We start from the raw sequence: 20,484 nt of genomic DNA, 5'->3' as shown, positions 1-20,484 counted from the left end.
TATATTTTATATTATATTATTAATATTTATAATTAAAATAATTAATATTTAATTAAGTTTATTATTTTATACTATATAAAATATAATGTTAGAATTTATATTATATATTTATTATATAATTTATTATTATAAATATATTATATATATAATACATTTTATAATATTATAACATATTACATTTTAAAATATATATATATATATATATATATATATATATATATATAAATTTTATATATATATATATATATATATATATATATAATATTATTTTAAAATGTAATATGTTATAATATGATTGTTAAATATTATTTTTTTGTTATCAAATATAAAATGTAATTATTTAAATATTATATAATACCTTATGCATATACTAGTAAAATGTGCATTTATAGCCTATACATAATATACAATTTTCCGTATACAATTTAATATTTACATACAGTTTAAAATAATTAAAATTTACCGTTTAATACAATCAATACATGGTACATATAGAAGGCAATATATTTAAGCTAAAAATAAATGCAACAATTGAACCATAAATCTTTCCATTTTAAACTATCCCCTTTTAAAAGTTGACGTCCCGTTTGAAAACACGAGCACGGCGAGAGCGCGTGCGAGCGGACACCGCATCATCATCATCATCATCAGCATCAGCTGAAGCGCAACAGTCTGAGTCTGCCCTCAGAAGCGCGCGACACGCGGAGAGCGAGCTGCGAGCGAAGACCGGCGTGACAATGGAGAAGAAACTCGACAGCATCTCAGCCCGAGTGGACGCGTCGAGTTCGTCGAGCGGTAGGACCGGAGGCGCATGATTGTTCCTCGCGCACGCAGCATGCATGCGCACGTCTCGCGTGCAACTTTGACAAGCCGACGGTCATGTTTGTACTTTTGCCGTTCTTTGAACGAGAGGGCTTTCGTTTCAGCTGCGCGAAGACGTGCTGTTGCAGTTGTCCCCGTTGGGCGATCTACCTGTTGCTTTAGGCTTAATTAAATTAATATAGTCATGGCATCTACATCTTATAGCTGAAAATCTCCATCCTGGTGTTTAAGCTTAGTCAGGCTTCCACGTGTGTTGAGGTACTAACTAGATGCACGTTTTTCAGCACCAAGGTTTGTTCGCCGTGGACTTTTTTTTAGCTTGTGTTTCTGCGTCTTTTTATAAAACGCCTGACTAGAAGCAGCCAAGCAGGTGGGATGAAACTCACTGCCTGCGGACACGATCCCTGACCGTTATACATGCAGGGAAAAAAACCAAAAAACACTAACAACCCTCAACATTTATAGCACATTCTGGGCTATGCCATCAAAATATGTTGGAGATCTAGCACTGAATGCGTATGGGCTGCTAATATAAATAGCACTTGTGTATTGCTCATAAACTAATCCATAAGTGATTCCAAAAAAACATGGAAAAGAAATAAAAATGGATAAATAATGGTAGTCGATAGCGTAATCAATACATATTTTCAGCAATAAGACTACTTTTTGCTTACCGATTTATCAAATTAAATATTGTGTCACAAAAAAATGCATAAAGAAAGTATTTTCTGTTTGTTATTATGGATGTCATGTGAAAGTACATCATACAGACTGCATCCAGGTTTCTAAGGGCTTCATGATATTAAATCGTGGAATTATACAACACATCGTTTATTGTTATTGTGTGAATGATATTTAATCACGCAATCAGTAAAAAGTAACTCTAGTACATTTTTAAAATGTAATGAGATTTAATTACGAGTAGGCAATTTTTGGATCTGATTATATAATCCAGATTAAATGTAATAATGTTGAATTCCGATTGAATAAAATAAATAAAATGACGGCCAATTCATTTCCAATCTGCCTTCATTATACGGTAGGCTACGGTAGCGTTTATTACAAAACCAGCAATAAAAGCAACAATATTTTGTTGCTGGTGGTCGTGCCGATGCTGGATGCATCTCAAGTGCATTGAGGACTGTGGAAATGTGTTCATTTGCCATTATCTCGAGTAGGCTGGTATTTCACAGATCGCCGACTTGTCTGCATTAAACGAAGGCGGACCGATTGCATGCGATGTTCTCCCTGTAATGGCAAGAATTGCACTAATGGTTTGTTTTGAGTGATTTTTACGTCTCGTTAAAGGCTCCGCGACGCTCCGCATTATATGACAAAGCACCTATAGCTCGTTTAAACCCGGGGTGTTCGTCTCATCACAGGCGACGTGAATAATTAGCATTTTCTTTGCGAGGGCGACGATGTGGACGCCTTTATGCTCCGGATATGCAATGACATTAATGCGTTTGCTCTCCTGAATAGATCTTAACATTCACACCTCCAAATCCCACATTCAGACAGGTTTATTGCCATCAGAGAAGCGTTGCGCTTTCTGTGAGCGCTTTCAAGGGTGATGCCTTGTTTCAACTTGTTCTTTCGGGGTGGAAGTTCTTGAAGCTGATGCCGATTCACCTTGTGAGAAGAGACACAGTTAACACGGGCGCCAGGGAAAGGTTAACGAGGGACATAAAAACGAATGTGATGCCGTCTAATAAAACGACCGTTTTGAGTTAGGAAAGGTCGGATCGGTGGATTTAGACACCTGTTGCGTTCGCAGAAACAAGCTTTAAACTCAAAAGTTGTATCGAATGTGTTGTGTTTTTCTGTGGAACACAAAAGGGATTTTTTAAGAAGTTTTCGAACAGCTCTTTTCCGGTTTCTTGCAACTGGTGAGCTAGCCTGTATGTTTTAGTCGTTTGTAGTCACATGACAATGTTGTGCAAGGAGCAGACGGAAATATAAGACTTTATCAAAAGTCCTCTATGACTTTAAACCTGACTTATTTGGATGGTCAACACGAATGGATTACTTTTTAAAAGGAGCTGCACAGCCTCCTCTGTCGTGTTTTGTAGGAAAAATAAGCTTCGGGTTTGAAGCGAAACACATTTCTTTGAAAAACTTGATGGAAGGAACGTACTCAAAGGAACGATTCACCCAGAAATGTAAACTTACCATCTAACCATCTAATTAGATCCACTGCGCTGAATGGGTGCCGTCAGAATAAGCGTCCAAACTGCCCATAGAAACATCACAATAATCAACGCATTACGCCACTCCAGTCCACCGGCTGTGAAGTGAAAAGATGCGCGTTTGTCATAAACGAATCCATCGTAAAACCATTTTAACTTGACTAAAATTCAAGCGCTCCAACCATTGTATTGTTTCTGCAGTGCAGAAGTAGCCTTGTCTCGTTCAAAGCAGCATAAAACGGTTTTAAAGACATATATGTGGGTGGATTTTGTTTCTCACGAACGCAGCTTTTGTCTTCGCAAGAAATCAATTGATGGTCTGGAGTGGTGTGGATTAATTATGGATTATTGTAATCTTTTTGGGCTCTCATTCTGACGGCACCCATTCGCTGCAGAGGATCTATTGACGAGCAAGCGATGCAATGCATTTCTCCAAATCAGTTCATTTGAAGAAACAATCGGTAACGATTGTCATGCGTACTTACTAATATAATAACAATGAATTACGCATAATTTCGTGCAAATAACCCCGAACAAACCCCTAATCCTCAACATAATCAAGTACTTGTAGTTAATGTATAATTACTGTGTAACAAAGACACCTTAAAATAAAGCGGAACCAAACAATCCTGGATGACCTGAAAGTGAGTCAGTGATTAGCAAATTTTTAGCTGAACTAGTCATGCAGAAAACGCGAACTGGCTCATATAAGCAGATAGTGTGTGCCAGTATTAGGTAGGCGACAATTTTACTTAGCAAGTTACTTATTTTTCAAACCCACGCTTTGGAAACGCTGGTCACTCGGTTGAAAATGCAACCGATATTGGTTTGAACCTTTAAGCACATATTTCCATATAGAAGAGTGCGCTGAGCCGAGCATGTAGAGTGTTGAAATCCAGAAGAGTAGAGGAAGGAATAGTATCGTGCGTTTGCCGTGCTGCCTACAACGTATAATGAGCAGACGCTAAAGGCTGGAAAATTGTTTTCAATCATTTTCAAAAGGTCCACACACTGCGCTTGTTTGGTGTGCGCTTGAAGGTGTGTTTGCTTTAGCATTATTAAATATATTTTGATCCGCCGCTGACCTTGAGGCTTCATCTGGAGCCAAAGGTCTGCTAGCCTTTTACACCTCAGTCATCGATGGCTTCAGGTCCTGTGCGTTCGCCATGCATTGGTTTGTTAGGACTAGATGCCTCTGTAGAACGTCTGTTTCTCAGTGTGTCTTTCTCCTTTTCAGTCGTTGCAATTTTGTGTTGCATAATCAGTGGGTGGAACCGAGGACCTGCCAGGTGGACTTTGCAGTGTTTCTCGTGAAATCTTTATTTTAAAGGCGTACGATTGCCAGCACGCAGTTCATAATCAGCATTGCATCTCCGTGCTTATACATAGCCTGGTAAAATAAAGGGGAGCGCGGGTGCGCAGAACGAGAAACCTTTTACGCTTATTTTTTTGTGCGTGACAAAATGTCCCAGATTGTCGGTGTGCTCGAGCATCGGTGAAATTGCAAAAGAGTGCAAGAGGAGAGCGAGACAGCCAAAAAAAAAAAAAAAAAAAGTAACTGCGGTTTTGGAGGAAAACGGTCTTGTAATTGCTCTAGTTGGTGATTGGTTGAGTAAAGTGTCCGTGAACACAAGAGAAAAGAAGAAACTCTCGGGAGAATTCGGCGAAGAGAAAGTGCGGTAATAATAGAGACATTTATTTGAACATGCATTTGATTAAGTAAAGGAATTAAAATCATCTACAGTATTCATCTGCACTTTAATATTTTCTCTGTTTTCCAGAGGTGTGATAGAGTTGGAACAAGAATGAGGCTAATATTCTGTCTTGCATTAATATTTTGGCCTTATGCCTATTCAAGACGAATTGTTGTCTGCTGTAAGTAAGCTTTCTTGCCATATATATGGTGTTTTATATATATATATATATATATATATATATATATATATATATATATATATATATATATATATATATGACAAAGCTTTCATATATTTTTTTTCTTTTTCCATTTTCAAGATAAATATGCTGATTACGCTTCCTCTGTGCTTTCACTATTTCTTAATTATCTGTTGTAGCTTGCACTCTTAATAATGTCTGAAAGTTTTTATTACTAGCAGTTTGTACGGCTCCTTTGATAAAAGCACAGATGCCTAAATGTAAATGTAAATGCGCTCAGGTGCCATGCTGAGCTGCCTAAAATATTTAGGACAGTTTTAGTGACAAGACGCACAAGCTTCTTGCTGCCATAGTAACACAGGCACTAAATGCTCAAATCTTCACATTGACAAAAACATTTCTGAAATACATTATTACATAACAAGTTATTGGTGCTCTATTATTTACAGTGTTTCTTATTATCAGTGTTTTTGCTGCTTAATTTTTGTTGAAGCTATAATACATTTTTCCCCCACAGGATTCTCGCAGAATATATATATTTCAAATGAAAATATTTTATTTATTTATTCATTCATTTATTTAGTTGTTTGTTTGTTTAGTTAGTTAGTGACTTAGTAACATTTTTAATATATTTAAACTGTCCTCTGATAATTTTAATGCGCCGTTTAATACGCTAAATAATGGCATTAATAAAACAATCATATGACCCTGAAGACTAGAGTAATTATGATGGAAATTCAGGTTTATAAATTAGGGATTAACTTACATTTACAAATATATTCAAATAAAAAGCAACTGTTTTAAATTGGTAAAAAAAAAAAAAAAAAAAAAAAAGCCTAGAGGTTGACATATTTTTTCAAAAATATTTATTTAAAATTTTTTTTTAATTATTTCAAACCTGACTATGAGTGTGTGTGTGGGCACAAGAATGATCAATTAATTATCATAAATTTCAACAATAAAAGAATAACAATGCATGCAATTTTTTTTGTTTAATTTTAAATTTAATTTTCATTTAATTTCTAATTTTATTTAATAATACATTACTGTTAAAGCATTTTAAAGTTTGATTTAAGTGATAATCAACTGTAATTGTTTGGCCCGCCACTTAACGGATAACTTCTTTTTCAAAGTAATATCCTTATTTACTTCTTATCTTACAGAGACAAATGACTAATGCCGTTCTGTTGCACAAAGTTTAGTTGTAAAGCTTTTCTTCTTGGATGGAGATGACCTCATAGGCAGCTTTGCGCTCTGTGAGCTGGACCGTCTCCAGTGCAGTAATCTGTAGCGGTGATGAATATACTTTGCCCTGAATCTGTCATGTGCTGGAGGTGGGGATCTGCTTTGGAAGTTGGCAGTGATTCGTCTGAAATTCAGATCGATGTTTTGGAAGTCTGCGCAGTGTACACATAGATATGTACACATCAGTTAATTCGTTTATAAATCCTGTCCTACGCCACTGTGGGTACTCTCAATTTTGTTCCAAAATCAGCTCAGATAACTACTAAAATAATTGTAAAAAAAAGTTGTAGACGTAAAAAAGATGCATTATTAAAAATTTAATTTAGCGTATCTCAGCAGTGCGTCCTCTGCAGTGAATGGGTGCCGTCGGAATGAGGGTCAAAAACATGACAATAATCCACACCACTCCGGTTTATCAGTCACTGCAAGCACATAAAAGAACTGTGTTTGTAAGAAATGAATCATCCATCATTAAGTAGTTGTGATGTTAAACTGTGACCTCTAGTCAAAATACAAGTCCGTGGTCCATTCTTCTGTGATAAAGTCTCTCCCCTGTTGTCCTCTCAGATCAGAATCCAGCCACATGTTTGATTGGTGTGGATTACCTGTGGATGTTTTTATTAGCTGTTTATACTCTCATTCTGACGGCACCCATTCACTGCAGAGGACTCATTAGTGAGCGAGTGTGGCAATGCTACATTTCTCCAAATCTGAGGTAGAAACAAACTCATCTGTACTATATCTTGGATATCTGTATACTAAGATATCTTAGTATCTGATACTAAACTGGTATCTTAAAGGAATAGTTCCCCCCACAAATGAAAAATACCCCACAATTTACTCTGTTTTTATGACTTTATTGTATCCTGGCTCTTGCAAGCTTTGTATTGCTTGTGGATAGCTGCCTTTATTCTGAAGCTCCGTAAATTGTATATATCTGTTGGAATCATAATTTTAAAAACATAAAAATATTTTTGTTACAAAAACCCATCGATCTGCTTCTGAAGACATGCGTTAACCCCCTCGGAGGCGTTTAGGTTAGTTTTATGACAGATATATATCTAGTTTATAGAGCTTCAAAATACTTGCTGCTATGCAGCAGCATTATCAAGCTTTTTTTTTTTTTTACTCAGACTGAGTTTTTTACTGGTGTACACCCAGGATGGCTTCGGGGTGAGTAAATTATGGGGTAATTTTTATTTTGGGTGAACTATTCCTTTAACAGCGCTACTCTGGTTCTTTGAAGTTAAGAAGCACACACTCAGCCTCCAAATCCAGGAATTCCTTAAAGTGTCGGAATTGCCACCTTAAATACATTTCTACTTCGAGCCCCAATTTTATGCATCCTCTTCAAACTCTCGGAAAACCTACGGATTAATTGCCACGAGCACTTCCCGTCGGTCTCTCGGGCTTGTTCCACCAGGTTTTGTTTGCGGTGGAGCCAATTTGTGTTTTTCCCCGTCGGGAGCTGGAGCGGTAAGCAGCTGCCAGGATGGCCGCCTGCCGTCGGAGCGGGGCCAGGCGTGAGCGGCGGAGGGGAGAGAGCCCGCGTCACAAATAAACTCACTGGGAAGAGCGAACAGAAGGCGTTTGTTTATGAACGCCTGGGGCCAAAAGGAGAACGGACACGCTTTCATGTTTAGAAGCTCCCTCCAGGCTTGTTTATGCCACATATTCACAGTGTCTTTGCTTAACTCAGGTGTCGTGCCAGAGAGAGCGCGCACTTCAGCATCCGTCCGCCGTGAAGGTCATTGTTCAGGATTGGTCTCGGTGTCATTACTTGCTTTCTCCTTGGGAATTCGACCTGTTGTTCATTCGAAACCTCACGTGTGGTCTAAATTTGACTTAAATCTCACATATAAAAAGAGTTATGCAAGACTTTTGGTTCCCCCCGAAGAATCTTTCAGTGAACAGATCTTTAAAATAATCCCTTTTTTTTTTTTTGTACGGAGCACATTTTAAAGAGTTTTCACTCAAAGCTTCACTCAAACCTGAAGAACATTTAACGCCTGCCTTTGAAATGTGCATTGAAATGGTTCTATGGATGATAAAGGTTCTTCATGGAACCACAGATACCAATATCCTTTGTTTTTAAAGGGATAGTTAACCTGAAAGTGAGAATTCTGTCATCATTTACTAATCTAAAGAGCTTCTTTCTTCTGCTGACCAGAGAAGAAGTTACTTTAAAGAATGTTTGGCAACCGAAAAGTTATAAAGTTCCTCTATAATGGGTTATGAAACGCTCATAATTTGGTTTTGGGAATCCCCGACAACAGGTTGACATGCATGCAAGGTCAAAAAAACACTTTCATTGTCTTATATGCATTTATTTTCACTTTATTAGCCCAATGACTCCCATACAACTTTTTGTAAGCCCCTCCTTTGTGTGAAGCTTATCTGCTGTGATTGGTTGATTCATCTCATTTTCTTCTCATCACACCTGTAATGTCCGATAAAGCAGTGTTTGTGAATACAGCGCTGCTTTATGATTCATCGTTTTCCAAAAGTGGTACCTAGTGGTGAACAATACATTAGCATTTTTATTCAGACTAACGCAAAAAAGTGTTGGAGAGCTGCGTTACACGCTACGTGAAAAATCCATAACAAGGCACTTTACGGTATCCCTTTAAGGAAGTTCAGTTGCCAACATACTTTAACACATCGTCTTTTCTGTTCAACAGAACTCATACAGCTTTGGAGTGAATAAATGACGACAGAATTTTCATTTCAGGGTGAACTGTCCCTTTAAGAGTGTGGATTTAACCCGGTCAGCTGAACTTTAATTGCCTCCCATGAATGTATCACTATCATCGATCCCAAGACACTGATCGTAAACTGTAATATCTCACTGCAAGGTTCGATGCCTTCGTATCTGTCATTCTCACCGTCCGCAGCTGAAGATTATATAACTCATAACTGACTATTGTAAGATCAAAGATATGACAGAATCTAAAGACAGGCGTGCAAACAGATCCGTCACAGATCAAACGCAGTCACTGATGCAACCCTCTTATCATCTGAATATATTAAAGCATCGCTAAAGTTTTCTTTTCCCGTCACGCTCGGAACATATGTGCCCTCAATCCGCAAGATTAGACATTGTGTGCTTAAGTGGCGTGAGTTATTGTATATAAAGGAAGTTTTATAATCCTCTAGGAGTTTAACGCTTTCGATATGAAAATATTACAATCAGATACTGTTATTCTACAATTTTTCACATTGTATTAAAACAAAAAATGTCACCGATGGGAACACTTTGTGATCTTTTCTATCAGTGTGGTCCTTTTCAAAACCAAGGCAACGTAACTAATATCTCCATACAGTCTTCTAGAAATAGTTTAACTTCCGTACCTGTAACCACACGAAGTGCCGGATAGTTATTTTATCATAAATGATCACCAATCCGAATAATGAAGCAGGACCAGGTGTGGGATTTTATGGTGCCTTGCAGAGCAGTGATATAAAGCTCGCTCTGATTCAGAACATACTGATATACAACACTGACATCTAGAGCCTGGTTTGCAAAGCTACATCGCAGAGATCATTTATTTCTGTGTTCCTTAAAACATTATTTATTATGGGAGAGAGGGGGAATTAAATGCTAATATATTTTATGTTATATATATATATATATATATATATATATATATATATATATATATATATATATATATATATATATATATATTATAAAACAAACCAGGCCTTTACCATGACTTTAATGTTGGGACAATCATGGTACATGTTATTCAAAAAAACTGTACGACTATAATAAAAAAGTGGATCTTTAACATTTATTATGAACATTCTTTTTAACTCATAACTGAGGCAGGCACATTGACTTCTTACATTAAATTCAATATTAGGATCTAGAGGCTTTCATTATTGTACCTTTACTTTTGGGACATATAAATGTTTCTTTACACACTAATGTACAAGAAAGGATTTCCAGAATCTTTGTGTGAAATAACAGTGACATTTTTTTTTCTGCATTATTTTCTTTCTTTTTTTATTAATGGTTTTAAATGTAGACCTGAAGTCTGTTACTTAACTTATACTTTCTATATTCAAATACATGTAATACATGTAGATTTAATAAAAAGAATATGCATAGCAGACTTCCATGGTCGAGGAGCAAAACATTATCAGTTGGTGGCAAACATTATTTCAATATTTTTGAAATTTTTTTACGGATGATTGTCTGAATCATTTATTTGCTTAAAAGACTGATCCATTGAGAAAAGCGCTGCTGAATTCTGAACCGCAGGCTAACATTCTGCTCTTTTTCCAAAAGAAAAGCTAAAAATAATTAGTAGTGTCCAGTTCTGATTTCAGCAACTGACACGAATGAGTCACTGAATAGTTCACTCAACAGATTCGTTTAAAAAAACGCTGAATCGGTCAGGACTGAAACCACTGTGGCTTAATGTTGCCTCTTTTGGAGTATTTCTTTATTGTTGGCTGTAATTGAAAACATTGTGTATTATTAAAATGTATATTAAATACACGCAAATGTAAATATTGTGTCAATGCAATTTAATATGAACTGCAATGCTGCACGATTGAACAAGAGGGTCAGTTTGGTAAGATTATTGACTAAATCGGCATCTCTGAGTGTGTTTCTTGGGTTGACTGGCAGTGTGTTGCTTGTTATCTCTTGTTACTCTGTATATTAGCTAAATAATTGATGTAGACATCCCCTCACATCGACTCACGGTCCCCTTCGGGGGAAAGCGGTGTGTGTGTGTGTGTGTGTGTGTGTGTATGCACGCATGCGTGTGAATTATAATACGGTACTGTTTGTTAGGTGGTGAACAGTTATGTTGGGTATACAGATGCAGTTTACAAAAAGTATTCAAAATAGATGGTAGCAAACTTGCACGAAAGATATATGTGCATTATAAACTAGCATTGTGAGCAACCGTTTGTGTTCACGGAAATGCTTTTTCACTCCCAGACACAGAGCGATGCAGTGGTTTGTATTTTTGTAGGCCAAAACACAAGTTCTTACAACTCTGGTTCCTTCAACAAAAACCAGACAAAACCAGCTTCCGTTGGCTTGTGGATTATTGAAGAAAAAATGCTCTGCGACCAACAAAAGTGTATTATTCTTACATGTATTGTTGTGTAAAAGTGGAAGAAACTTTTAATCACACAATGCATGCATGTATGACTTTAAATATGGAACTTCATTGGCTGGTGTAGCTTTTTCTCCACGATAAGACACTGGGCTAAAATAAAAGGCTTTAGATAGATCATATGACTAACTATTGTGTCCATGAGTCTCTGCACTATTAGCTGTGTGTGTGTGTATATATATGTAATATATATATAATTATCTAGATAGATACATAGCATATATATGTACATGTAGAACATTGTTGGCATAGCAGCATTGTAGCTCATTAATTCAGCCTTTTACTGAACACTGAACAGACAGAATGCTGTTATCTTCTCATTTACAGATAAACAGGTCCCTTCGGGATCAAAGGAATGTATCCAGTTTTTTTTAGTTAAATCCATCCATTGTGTTTTAATGGCACAGGATTTTGCAATCTGCGAGTGCTGGATTAATTAGCTCTCTCTTTGAAGATACGTTGCGGTGCTCCAAGTTTCGCTTTGCGATCTGAGTAAACAGACGGTAGCTAACTGGATAAAAAAAATATGATTAATGCAGATTTAATCCAAAACTGTACAGCTGATTCTACAGAAAGTGCTTGTTAAGAGCGCGCCAGAACTTGTAGACCGCTATAAACTCAAGATGTGCACTGCTTAATGAAAACTAATGCAAAGTGGCCGTGAGATGAATAGTGCTAGCAGCGAGGTAAGCGCCTGTTTATATACACTGGTGAGGTTTAGACGAACACGTAGACCTAAGTCATGTTAGAAGCCATATTCAATTTTACTTTTATTTGAATATTTTTAATAAGCTAGAAGCATATTTAATAGTTTGGAGATGAATCATTACAAAATGTTCATGAGAAAATTGGTCTGGCCTGTAGATACAGTACGTTGTTCCTTGCGCCATCTGGTGGAGCCACTTTTATTTCATGGGATCAATTTTAGCATGTGGTGGGGGGAAAAAAAGCATGTTATTAATGGCTACATCTGTATTTTATGTTTCTGTTTCAGACAACGCCACTCATTAAGAGAAAATATGCAGTTTGTGCTGCTCTGCGCTGTTAAAGTGCCTCAATTACGGGTTATGATTTTTTTGAGAGTCCCCAACAACAGGCGGACACACATGCAAGATCAAAAAACACTTTCATTGTCTTATAATAGGCATTTATTTTTACCTTAATTGCTTAACAAGTCAACAGTCTGCAAATTCCTCTACTTTCTGCGACGCTAATATGCGGTTGTAGCGACTCTCGGACAAGACAGGGCAAACACAGAAGAGCATCCATCTGCAGGACAAAAACAAAATAATCCAACACAGGTACATCCAGGGAGCATTAACATTTAACAACCGACAAATTCAAAGGAAAAAGACCAGCTGAGGCAATGAACTAGTTACCAGGGTAACTAACAGGGAAATGGGTGTGACAGAATGAGTGTCCATGACAACCAATGAGCAGAGTGACAAAGAAACAGATAAGGAACATGGCAGCACTAAAAACTGCAAACTAAAGTTTTTAGACAGAGACACAAAAAACACGAGCAGAGATCTTGACCCTCCCTCGAAGGAGCAGACTCACTGGCTGGAGTAAGCTCAGGTGCGGATTCAAGGACCAGCGCGAGCTCAGGAACAGATTCATTGGCCAGAGTGGGCTCAGGAATGGATTCGTGGACCGGAGCGGGCTCAGGGACAGATTCATTAGCTAGAGCTAAAAAAAAAGCAATGTGTCATAACATAACAAGAAGCCTAGAGGATAGGGAAACGGGGTCAGAGATGACCAGTGCTGAACCTCTCGGGACGCCCGATGCATGCACCGCACATCAACGGCGGATCCGTCAGTCTATACGCTTCAAACGCCCTTGGAAAGCCTTGATGTCCTCAAACGCAACATCCACGATGCTTGGGAACTCTAAAGGGCCTTCCATGATGGCTTAAGATCCGTGCTGGCTGAAGACTCTGGTATGGGAGACATCTTGTGCACTCCTTGCTGTGACTGGGGAACGGCTCTCTCGGCTGTAACTAAGGAACTTGATCCAAAGGAACGACACTTCTGGCCGTCGAACGTCGGATGGGCTTGCCACAGCAGTGGCAGACGTTCTTGACTCTTAAAGGACAACCATCCTGAGAAGCGGCTCAGGGCTGGAAAGTTTAGAATACACAGGAGTGAGGGACGTCATCGTGAAGATGTAGGTAAGTCAAGCTTCCTCACCATCGGAGCTTGATACATTCTGTCTCTGTCCTCCACTGTGAAAGGAGATCCACAAAACTGCAAAACAAAGTCAATAAACTGGGCTAGGGTCCAACTAGGATCTTCTTTAGGTAGGTTTAAACCAATGTCTGGATCGAGTCCTTTATCAGAGCCTCATCACTAGGTACTAGGCGGCTATATAAAAGAAATTCTTCCAAGTAGCGTTCGATGGGTCGGCCATTCTGAAAAAATGGAGCAGAGCACACTCTTGCTTGCGTGAAACTCCTGCTGGATCCCTGAGAAAGGTTGGTTGTTCTGGTTGTTCTGTGACGATGCTCAGACAAGACAGGGCAAACACAGAAGTGTGACAGAATGAGTGTCCATGACAACCAACGAGCAGAGTAGCAGGGAAAAAAAGCAGCACTAAATGAAAGTTTCGAGACACAGACACAAGAAACACGAGCAGAGATCCCGACGGGTTATTGGTCGATTGGTTTCTTTTTTATTTCATCATGCCTATAATGCCTAATAAAGCAGCGTTTGCAAGTTTTCTAAGCTTTGTTTAAGAGGGCGGGACACATGGGAAGCAGGGAGGGAAGCAGCTTGGGATTCATTTTAAAAAATGACTCGTTCGACTCTTTACATTGAGAGACGAAAACTTTCAAGATTTAAAACTTTGCATGACCTTTCACCGAATGAAAAATCATTAAAAAAATATATTTAACATAGTTAAATATTAAAAAATGTATTTCCACTGTAACATTTAAATTGCCAAAATCACCAAATTAACTCCTTTTCACTAACCTTTAATAAAAGTCGCATCAACAATGAGAAAATGGCTAAGTTTGGTGATAAAATACCCAAATTCGACTTGAGCTAAATGCCTGTTGGATGTCTTTCTTCAAAATATCAGTTCAATCTTTATCTGTAATGACAGATATGTGGTTGTATGGTCTCTATTGATTTCTGTAGGTCAGTGTTGGTTTCATCTTGAGATCTATATAGGTTTCTAACTATAGAGCGGCGGTACGTCGGTTAGCTTGCATTTTCATTTCAAGTGAGCCGTGCCGTAAATACTGTCTGTTTTATTTAACAAATATCTAGACTGTCAGAAATGCATCATAACACAAACCCAGTCTAATGCGTTCGCACTTTATGTATTGTTGTTAGTAATCTATGCGATTAATCAGTCACATTAGCTCAAAATAGAAACAGCGGAGCAGGAGGAGGATAATGATGTTGTGAAGCTCTGGAGCTGTGATTGTTTTGTCTTACCGGATTTCTCTCCGCAGGCTGATAGATCAATCTTTTTAATGCACCTGTGAATGTGAACCTCCCCGTGTGGATTCAGGTCGTTTCGTACAGAGGACGAATCACGAAGCTGGACTGAAACCCGCAGCAGCTAATATACCAAACGCTGCCATCGGCCACGTCAAAAAATATCGGTCATTTTCAGAAATCCGAATAATTCTGCTGATGGGTATGTGAATTAGGAATATGGCAAAATTTCGCATACGTGTATAATGGTGTACATTACGCTCTCGTGTGCCATCGTCAAGGACAAGAACGAGAACGAACGAGGAGATTAAATTGCAGTGTCTAAAACCTAATTGAAATAGATGGCAGCAGTGAGCCCCGAGCACTAGTTAGAACATAAAGAATATGGATATTAGTTTATGCGATATATATTAGGCATATGCCAGTATACATTTTTCATGCTGCGATTAGTTGCTAATGCATTTATCATGATTGTTATCATGATGTTGTCATAATACAGCATGACAGGTTTAATACAAAAATTCTATGAACATATGAACAGAAATATATGAACATTTAAATGCAATAAAGCAATGCACAAAAGGTTCTATAGATTTTTACACAGATTAAAGTGCAACATAATTAAAAGACCAATAGTATCAGTAAGATGTCATTAGTTAACCTTACTTAATTAAAAATCTATGAACAAAAGCTACATTTGCTACAGAAGTTGTTAATTTTTGTTAAAAGAAACACAACTACATACAACTAAAATACAACAAGTTTATGTTAGCTACAGTTGATAAAAAAAAACATACACATATACACATAGTTTATCATTTCTTTGATTTTAATGTGTTATTAAATATTTGAAGTACCTAAAAGTAATGAATGTTTTAAAGAAATTTTCATTGGGAGATTATTTTAACTAATTTATTAGACCCATAACTGATTTAGTAGACCCATACTAATACAAAATTACTCAGTTGAATATATATATATATATATATATATATATATATATATATATATATATATAACCGACACAAACCATCTTTGACATTACTACTGACCTCAGATTGAAACACAACAAGCCAAGCAGGCCTAATGCCAAAAAAATAGCATGTATTATAGTTTTGGGTGTTAACTGATTACATGCAATTGTGTAATCAGATTAAGAAATAAATAGTAATTTACATTTTTAAATATTCATAATCTGACTACATGTTCATTTAATGCTGTTAATAACAACAAAGTAATACAACTTTCTGTAACAATTTAAGGTGTCCTTGTTACATGTTACATGTACTCACTATTATTATTAGTACTCTGATTACATTACTTCAAATATGTACTGTATTGGATTACTTTAGTAACTAATTTGTTTTTGTCATGCAATATGAAATTAGCAATGGACTGCAGATAGTAGTAAGAAATCTACCCAGCACTGGTATGGAGAATAAAGACGTATGCAGGCTATAGATTGTAAAATGCATGTAATCATTATTCTGTAGCATCTGAGACTAAATGATCACTGACAGGATCAGGTGTGTATTCTCAGTACATTCGGCCCTGTTGATTTGGTGGAGTGGGGGGTCTAAATGTTGCTAAATATGGCATCCGAGCAGCAGGGGAATCTGTCCGCGAGCCAACACTTCATTATTGGCTCTATATTTGCCTGTGTGTGTGTGTGTGTGTGTGCCAGCGAGGGCAGAGAATGACGAGCGTGTGAGTGTGTGCGTATTCCTCGGCAGAAAAGTATACTTCCCATGGGTCCAGCCCTGGGTCCTGGGAGCAAAATGTCCATCATTGACATGAATGATCAAGCCGCTCTCTGATTGGCCGCTCTCAGGTGCAGATGCTGATGATGTTTCGCTGTCCTCTCGTGAGAGAGAGGGGCGGATAAAGGCTCGAGCCCACGAGCAGACAGTCTGATCAGTCTGGAGTATCTCCCGTCCTCCCCTCCTCTTTTCTCACACGAAATAAGAGAAAGCGTTCCGTCGCGTGAAACCTGAGCATCTTTGTGTCGCTGTGAAGCCAGCGAAGGTTCAGAAGCTCTCCTAAGACCGCAAGGTAAGAAAATACCCTCGGCGGAGCAGAGAGCGCAGGACTCTTTCAGAGCAGGTTCATTTAAAGCAGAATTAAATATGTAGTCTTGAAGTAGAACGGGAGCTTTTCGGCTCGTGCGGTTGGATGCGTTCTTTAATTTTGAAGTTGTAAAATTCATCTGTTGCTGAACTCTGACTAGTTGCTGTTATATAGGGGAGGCCATCTGACCACTTATGGCATGCTTTGAATCTATATTAAGGTTGAAAGTGCGTCATTTTAACAGCAGCTTCTGGATTTGAATAGCGTGACCATGTCTGCCCCAGTCGAGAGGACTCAGTGGGATGAAGACCTGACTCAGTTTCGTAAGGATCACGGCCTTTCTAAGAAAGTGCTGCTCAACTGCTGCCTGGTCAGGCGTATCATCTCCTGGGCTTCCCCCAGCAAAAAAGGTAAATCCCTCTCTGAGATAAGCAGGCATCGCTGTAGTGCCACCAAAAACGCTCGTGTGAGTTTTAGTCCATGTGAGTTTTTCTTATTGGTGTTGATGGTTTCATGAAGAACTTTTAACGTCCACAAAGGATTGTTTACAGTGGATAAAGGTTCTTTAGAGAATTTAAATGTTCCTCTTTTTTTCTGTTTTAACTGAAAGTTCCTTTGAGGAGCCATTTTTTCCCTATGGGTTTGCTATATAGTCACTGAAGCTATTTTAAAGAGCAGTTTCATACAAAAAAGAAGAATTTCTCTCGTCATTTCAAACCTCTGGCTTTTTTCTTAACGTAAAACATAAAATATTTTGAGAATTGCCTTTGCACAATTAAAATAATTCGGTTACCACCATTCTTCAGAATATCTTCTTTTTTGCTCTGCTGATAAAAAAAAAGTGATACAGATTTGGAACAACGCGTGGATGAGCGAACGATGGAAAATCTTTTATTTTGGGTCAATCTGTGAAGATATTGCACTTTGTTTTTCCTCTGTGCTATTTGCCTACCTACTGTATATATATATATATATATATATATATATATATATATATATATATATATATATATATATATATATATACAGTATATACGAATTTGCTTTCCAGCAAATTCGCTATAGACTGGAAAGTAGAGTTACCGTTGATGTCCGAAAACCCGCTGAAGCATTTCTCAAAATATCTTCTTAGTAATATTATTTTTAAGACATTTTCACTTCCTCTGCTTATTGAAGTCAAGCCGCTTGACACATTGATGTCTAATCCGCTGAAAGAGGGACCTCGGGTAATAATTCTGCTGTGATATTGATCGTTTTACTGCCCTCTGTTGGATTTATGTTGCATTCTGCGTTTCGACTGATCACACTTTATGGTCTCAGGTGAAGCGACAGGCGTAATAAATCATCACATTACAGTGAAAGGGATATCGATGAGTTTTACAGTTGTAAATTTACAGTTTCTCATTTGTTAAATGGCTAAAGATCTCAAGTGGATTCTCTCGATCGGATTCCTCTCTCCCTGCAGCGTGAAATGACGTGAGAAATAACTAAACAGCTTCCAAACCCAGCGTGAAACAGCCAAGTGGAGTGTTGCTAGCTAAAAGAAGACCATTCTGGCAAAGTCCATGGAAACTGTAAAGGAAACGATACTAATGAAAGCAAAGCAGATGCTGAGGGAATGTGGCGTTTCAGAAAGATTTCCGAAATTCTCAAGAGCACGACATAAATAGAAATCGCGCGCTGTATTTAGATTTGTGGTTCATTCCTAGCTGTGGATCACATGGTGTGTGTTTAGGTTTGAGTTTGATGGAGTCCCAGCTTGTGTTTGTATGTGTACATGTATTTGTGCGTCTATTCATAAGACAGTTATTATCTAAGACGCCGTGTGCTGTAATCACACGGGCTCAGGAAACAGCTGGGCCCTTCATAGTGTCAGGTGCTGCTGTCAGTGTCCAGCCTCACCGAAATGGACAAACTCAATGGGTTTATTTGGCTGCTTCAACACGGGCCTGTCTCAGCGCAGCATAATCTGCTTTGACTACATAATTGCATTCAAAAGCATAACCTTCGAGACGGATTAAACCAAAACAGCAGAAAACCGCATTAGTAAAAGTGATATATGGCATCAGATCTGTCTTGTGGATGTGTGCGGTGCTGCAGAATAACGCTGTGTTTTATGAAGCCGTGTAATTGCAAGGCGCAGAATTTTTATGGATGAGTATTCGATTCAGTTCAGGTGCAGACGTCTTTTATATTTACGCCAACGACGGTCAGATTAGAGCCATTAACCCATTGCTTCATTCATGAATAGTTTGTAATTATTTCAATTCAGATATTGTCTGGTGCCTAATTAAAAGTGACATTAACTGAACTGAAAGTTGTCATAAATATTAGTTATTTAATGAATGCATGTTTTATCCATGTATCTGTTTATTTATTAATTTTGACCTAAAAATATATATAACTCAGTCTTTTGGTTGTTTGACTGACTTAACGGTAAAAGCCTGCGTTTATATTTTTGAGTACAACCAAAGACAGTACTTTCAATATGATTAATGATATAAGTCATTTTAAATTTATCAAACGGGTAATCTTTGGTCTCATTAGTCTATTATTTGTTCCAGAGTAATTATTAGAATCATCTGAGGACAAAGTTTAAGAACGTATCTTTGTTAGCTTTAATCCTGTATCAGAGCGCCGCCTTTGTACTTTTGACTGAATAGCTTAGAATATCATTGTCCAATAAATAATATTTATATAAATAATATTATGGCGAAAATCACTAATGCATTACTATATTGTTGGTTTACCCCAAAAAGTAACTAATTCTGCAAATCTACTACTTTTTGTACACTACTTTTGGACCTTTTTAACTCTGTGAAGGGTTTGCTTGTTTTTTTTATTATAAATGCCTCAGGCTGTACAAAATGTAAATCCTAGCCTAAATGAAGCCTATAAGAAGGAAAAAACTATTTTTGCTTAGTATTGATGAATTGGATCATCAAAGTTCAGTAGCAAAGACACTGGTTAATAAAATGGGATTGAATACATAAATGATATTTGTCTTATTTAAAATGTAATTATTGCAGGTTTGTATAATAAGTTTGTCTGTTTTTGTGCGGGTGAGATGAGTAAATACACGTTCATATTCGGTCTACAATTCCACACAGAGAACACAATACCCGTGCATTTACTCCCGATTTCTCTCAACATGGCAACACCAGAGTCAGTCAACATTCTCGATACCGAGGACACGTCGTACGCAGGCTTGGGAGACTCAAAACTTTAGAAATCCCAGAAGACACTGCAGGCTGTCGATGTAATGAACCGTGTAAGCTGTAAACGTCTTGTTCTCGCTTTGGAGATTCCAGCTGCTCGTATGTCTACATGACCGCTCATGGAAGTAAACATTTGTTGTTTGGTTTCGCATCATTTTAATAAAGACCTGTAGAAAACCTGCTGTACTTTTTATTGCTATTAAAAAAAAAAAAAAAGTTTAATAACGACAAACTAAAGGTGATATTAAATATGCACATGGTAAAATAAAAATATAATATTCAAACTAACGCCAATAATAAATGTTTTAGATAAGTTGTGACATTTGTTTGTGATGTCGTGTGTTATTTATTGCTGTCTCGCTCCTTATAATGTGCTCGGATGGTCAGATGAGTCACAAGATCACAGCACTTCTCACAAAAATGAGTTCTGTGTCCTCGTGTCCTTTCGGGGTAGCTCGGAAA

General features: G+C 37.6%; 1 protein-coding gene across 6 annotated transcripts in view; it reads left to right on the top strand.

Moving 5' to 3' along the window:
- The first annotated feature begins 608 nt into the window (after positions 1 to 608).
- The window catches only part of kcnip4a (potassium voltage-gated channel interacting protein 4a), a 147,949-nt gene continuing 128,073 nt past the window's right edge, over positions 609 to 20,484 (top strand). For 4 of the 6 annotated variants that reach the window (XM_043244502.1, XM_043244493.1, XM_043244500.1 and 1 more), the window contains exon 1: positions 609 to 795. In XM_043244502.1, the coding sequence (XP_043100437.1) occupies positions 738 to 795 (58 nt within the window). In that variant the 5' untranslated portion in view covers positions 609 to 737. Of the gene's footprint in view, positions 796 to 16,418; positions 16,790 to 16,880; positions 17,215 to 20,484 lie in introns of those variants that run through there. The other 2 variants (XM_043244494.1, XM_043244495.1) reach the window with 2 other exon arrangements.

This window comes from Puntigrus tetrazona, chromosome 7 (assembly GCF_018831695.1).
Source record: "Puntigrus tetrazona isolate hp1 chromosome 7, ASM1883169v1, whole genome shotgun sequence".
Classification (NCBI taxonomy): Eukaryota; Metazoa; Chordata; class Actinopteri; order Cypriniformes; family Cyprinidae; genus Puntigrus; species Puntigrus tetrazona.
The sequence above is the reverse complement of the archived record's forward strand: the minus strand, read 5'-3'. Positions and strand labels throughout refer to the sequence as shown.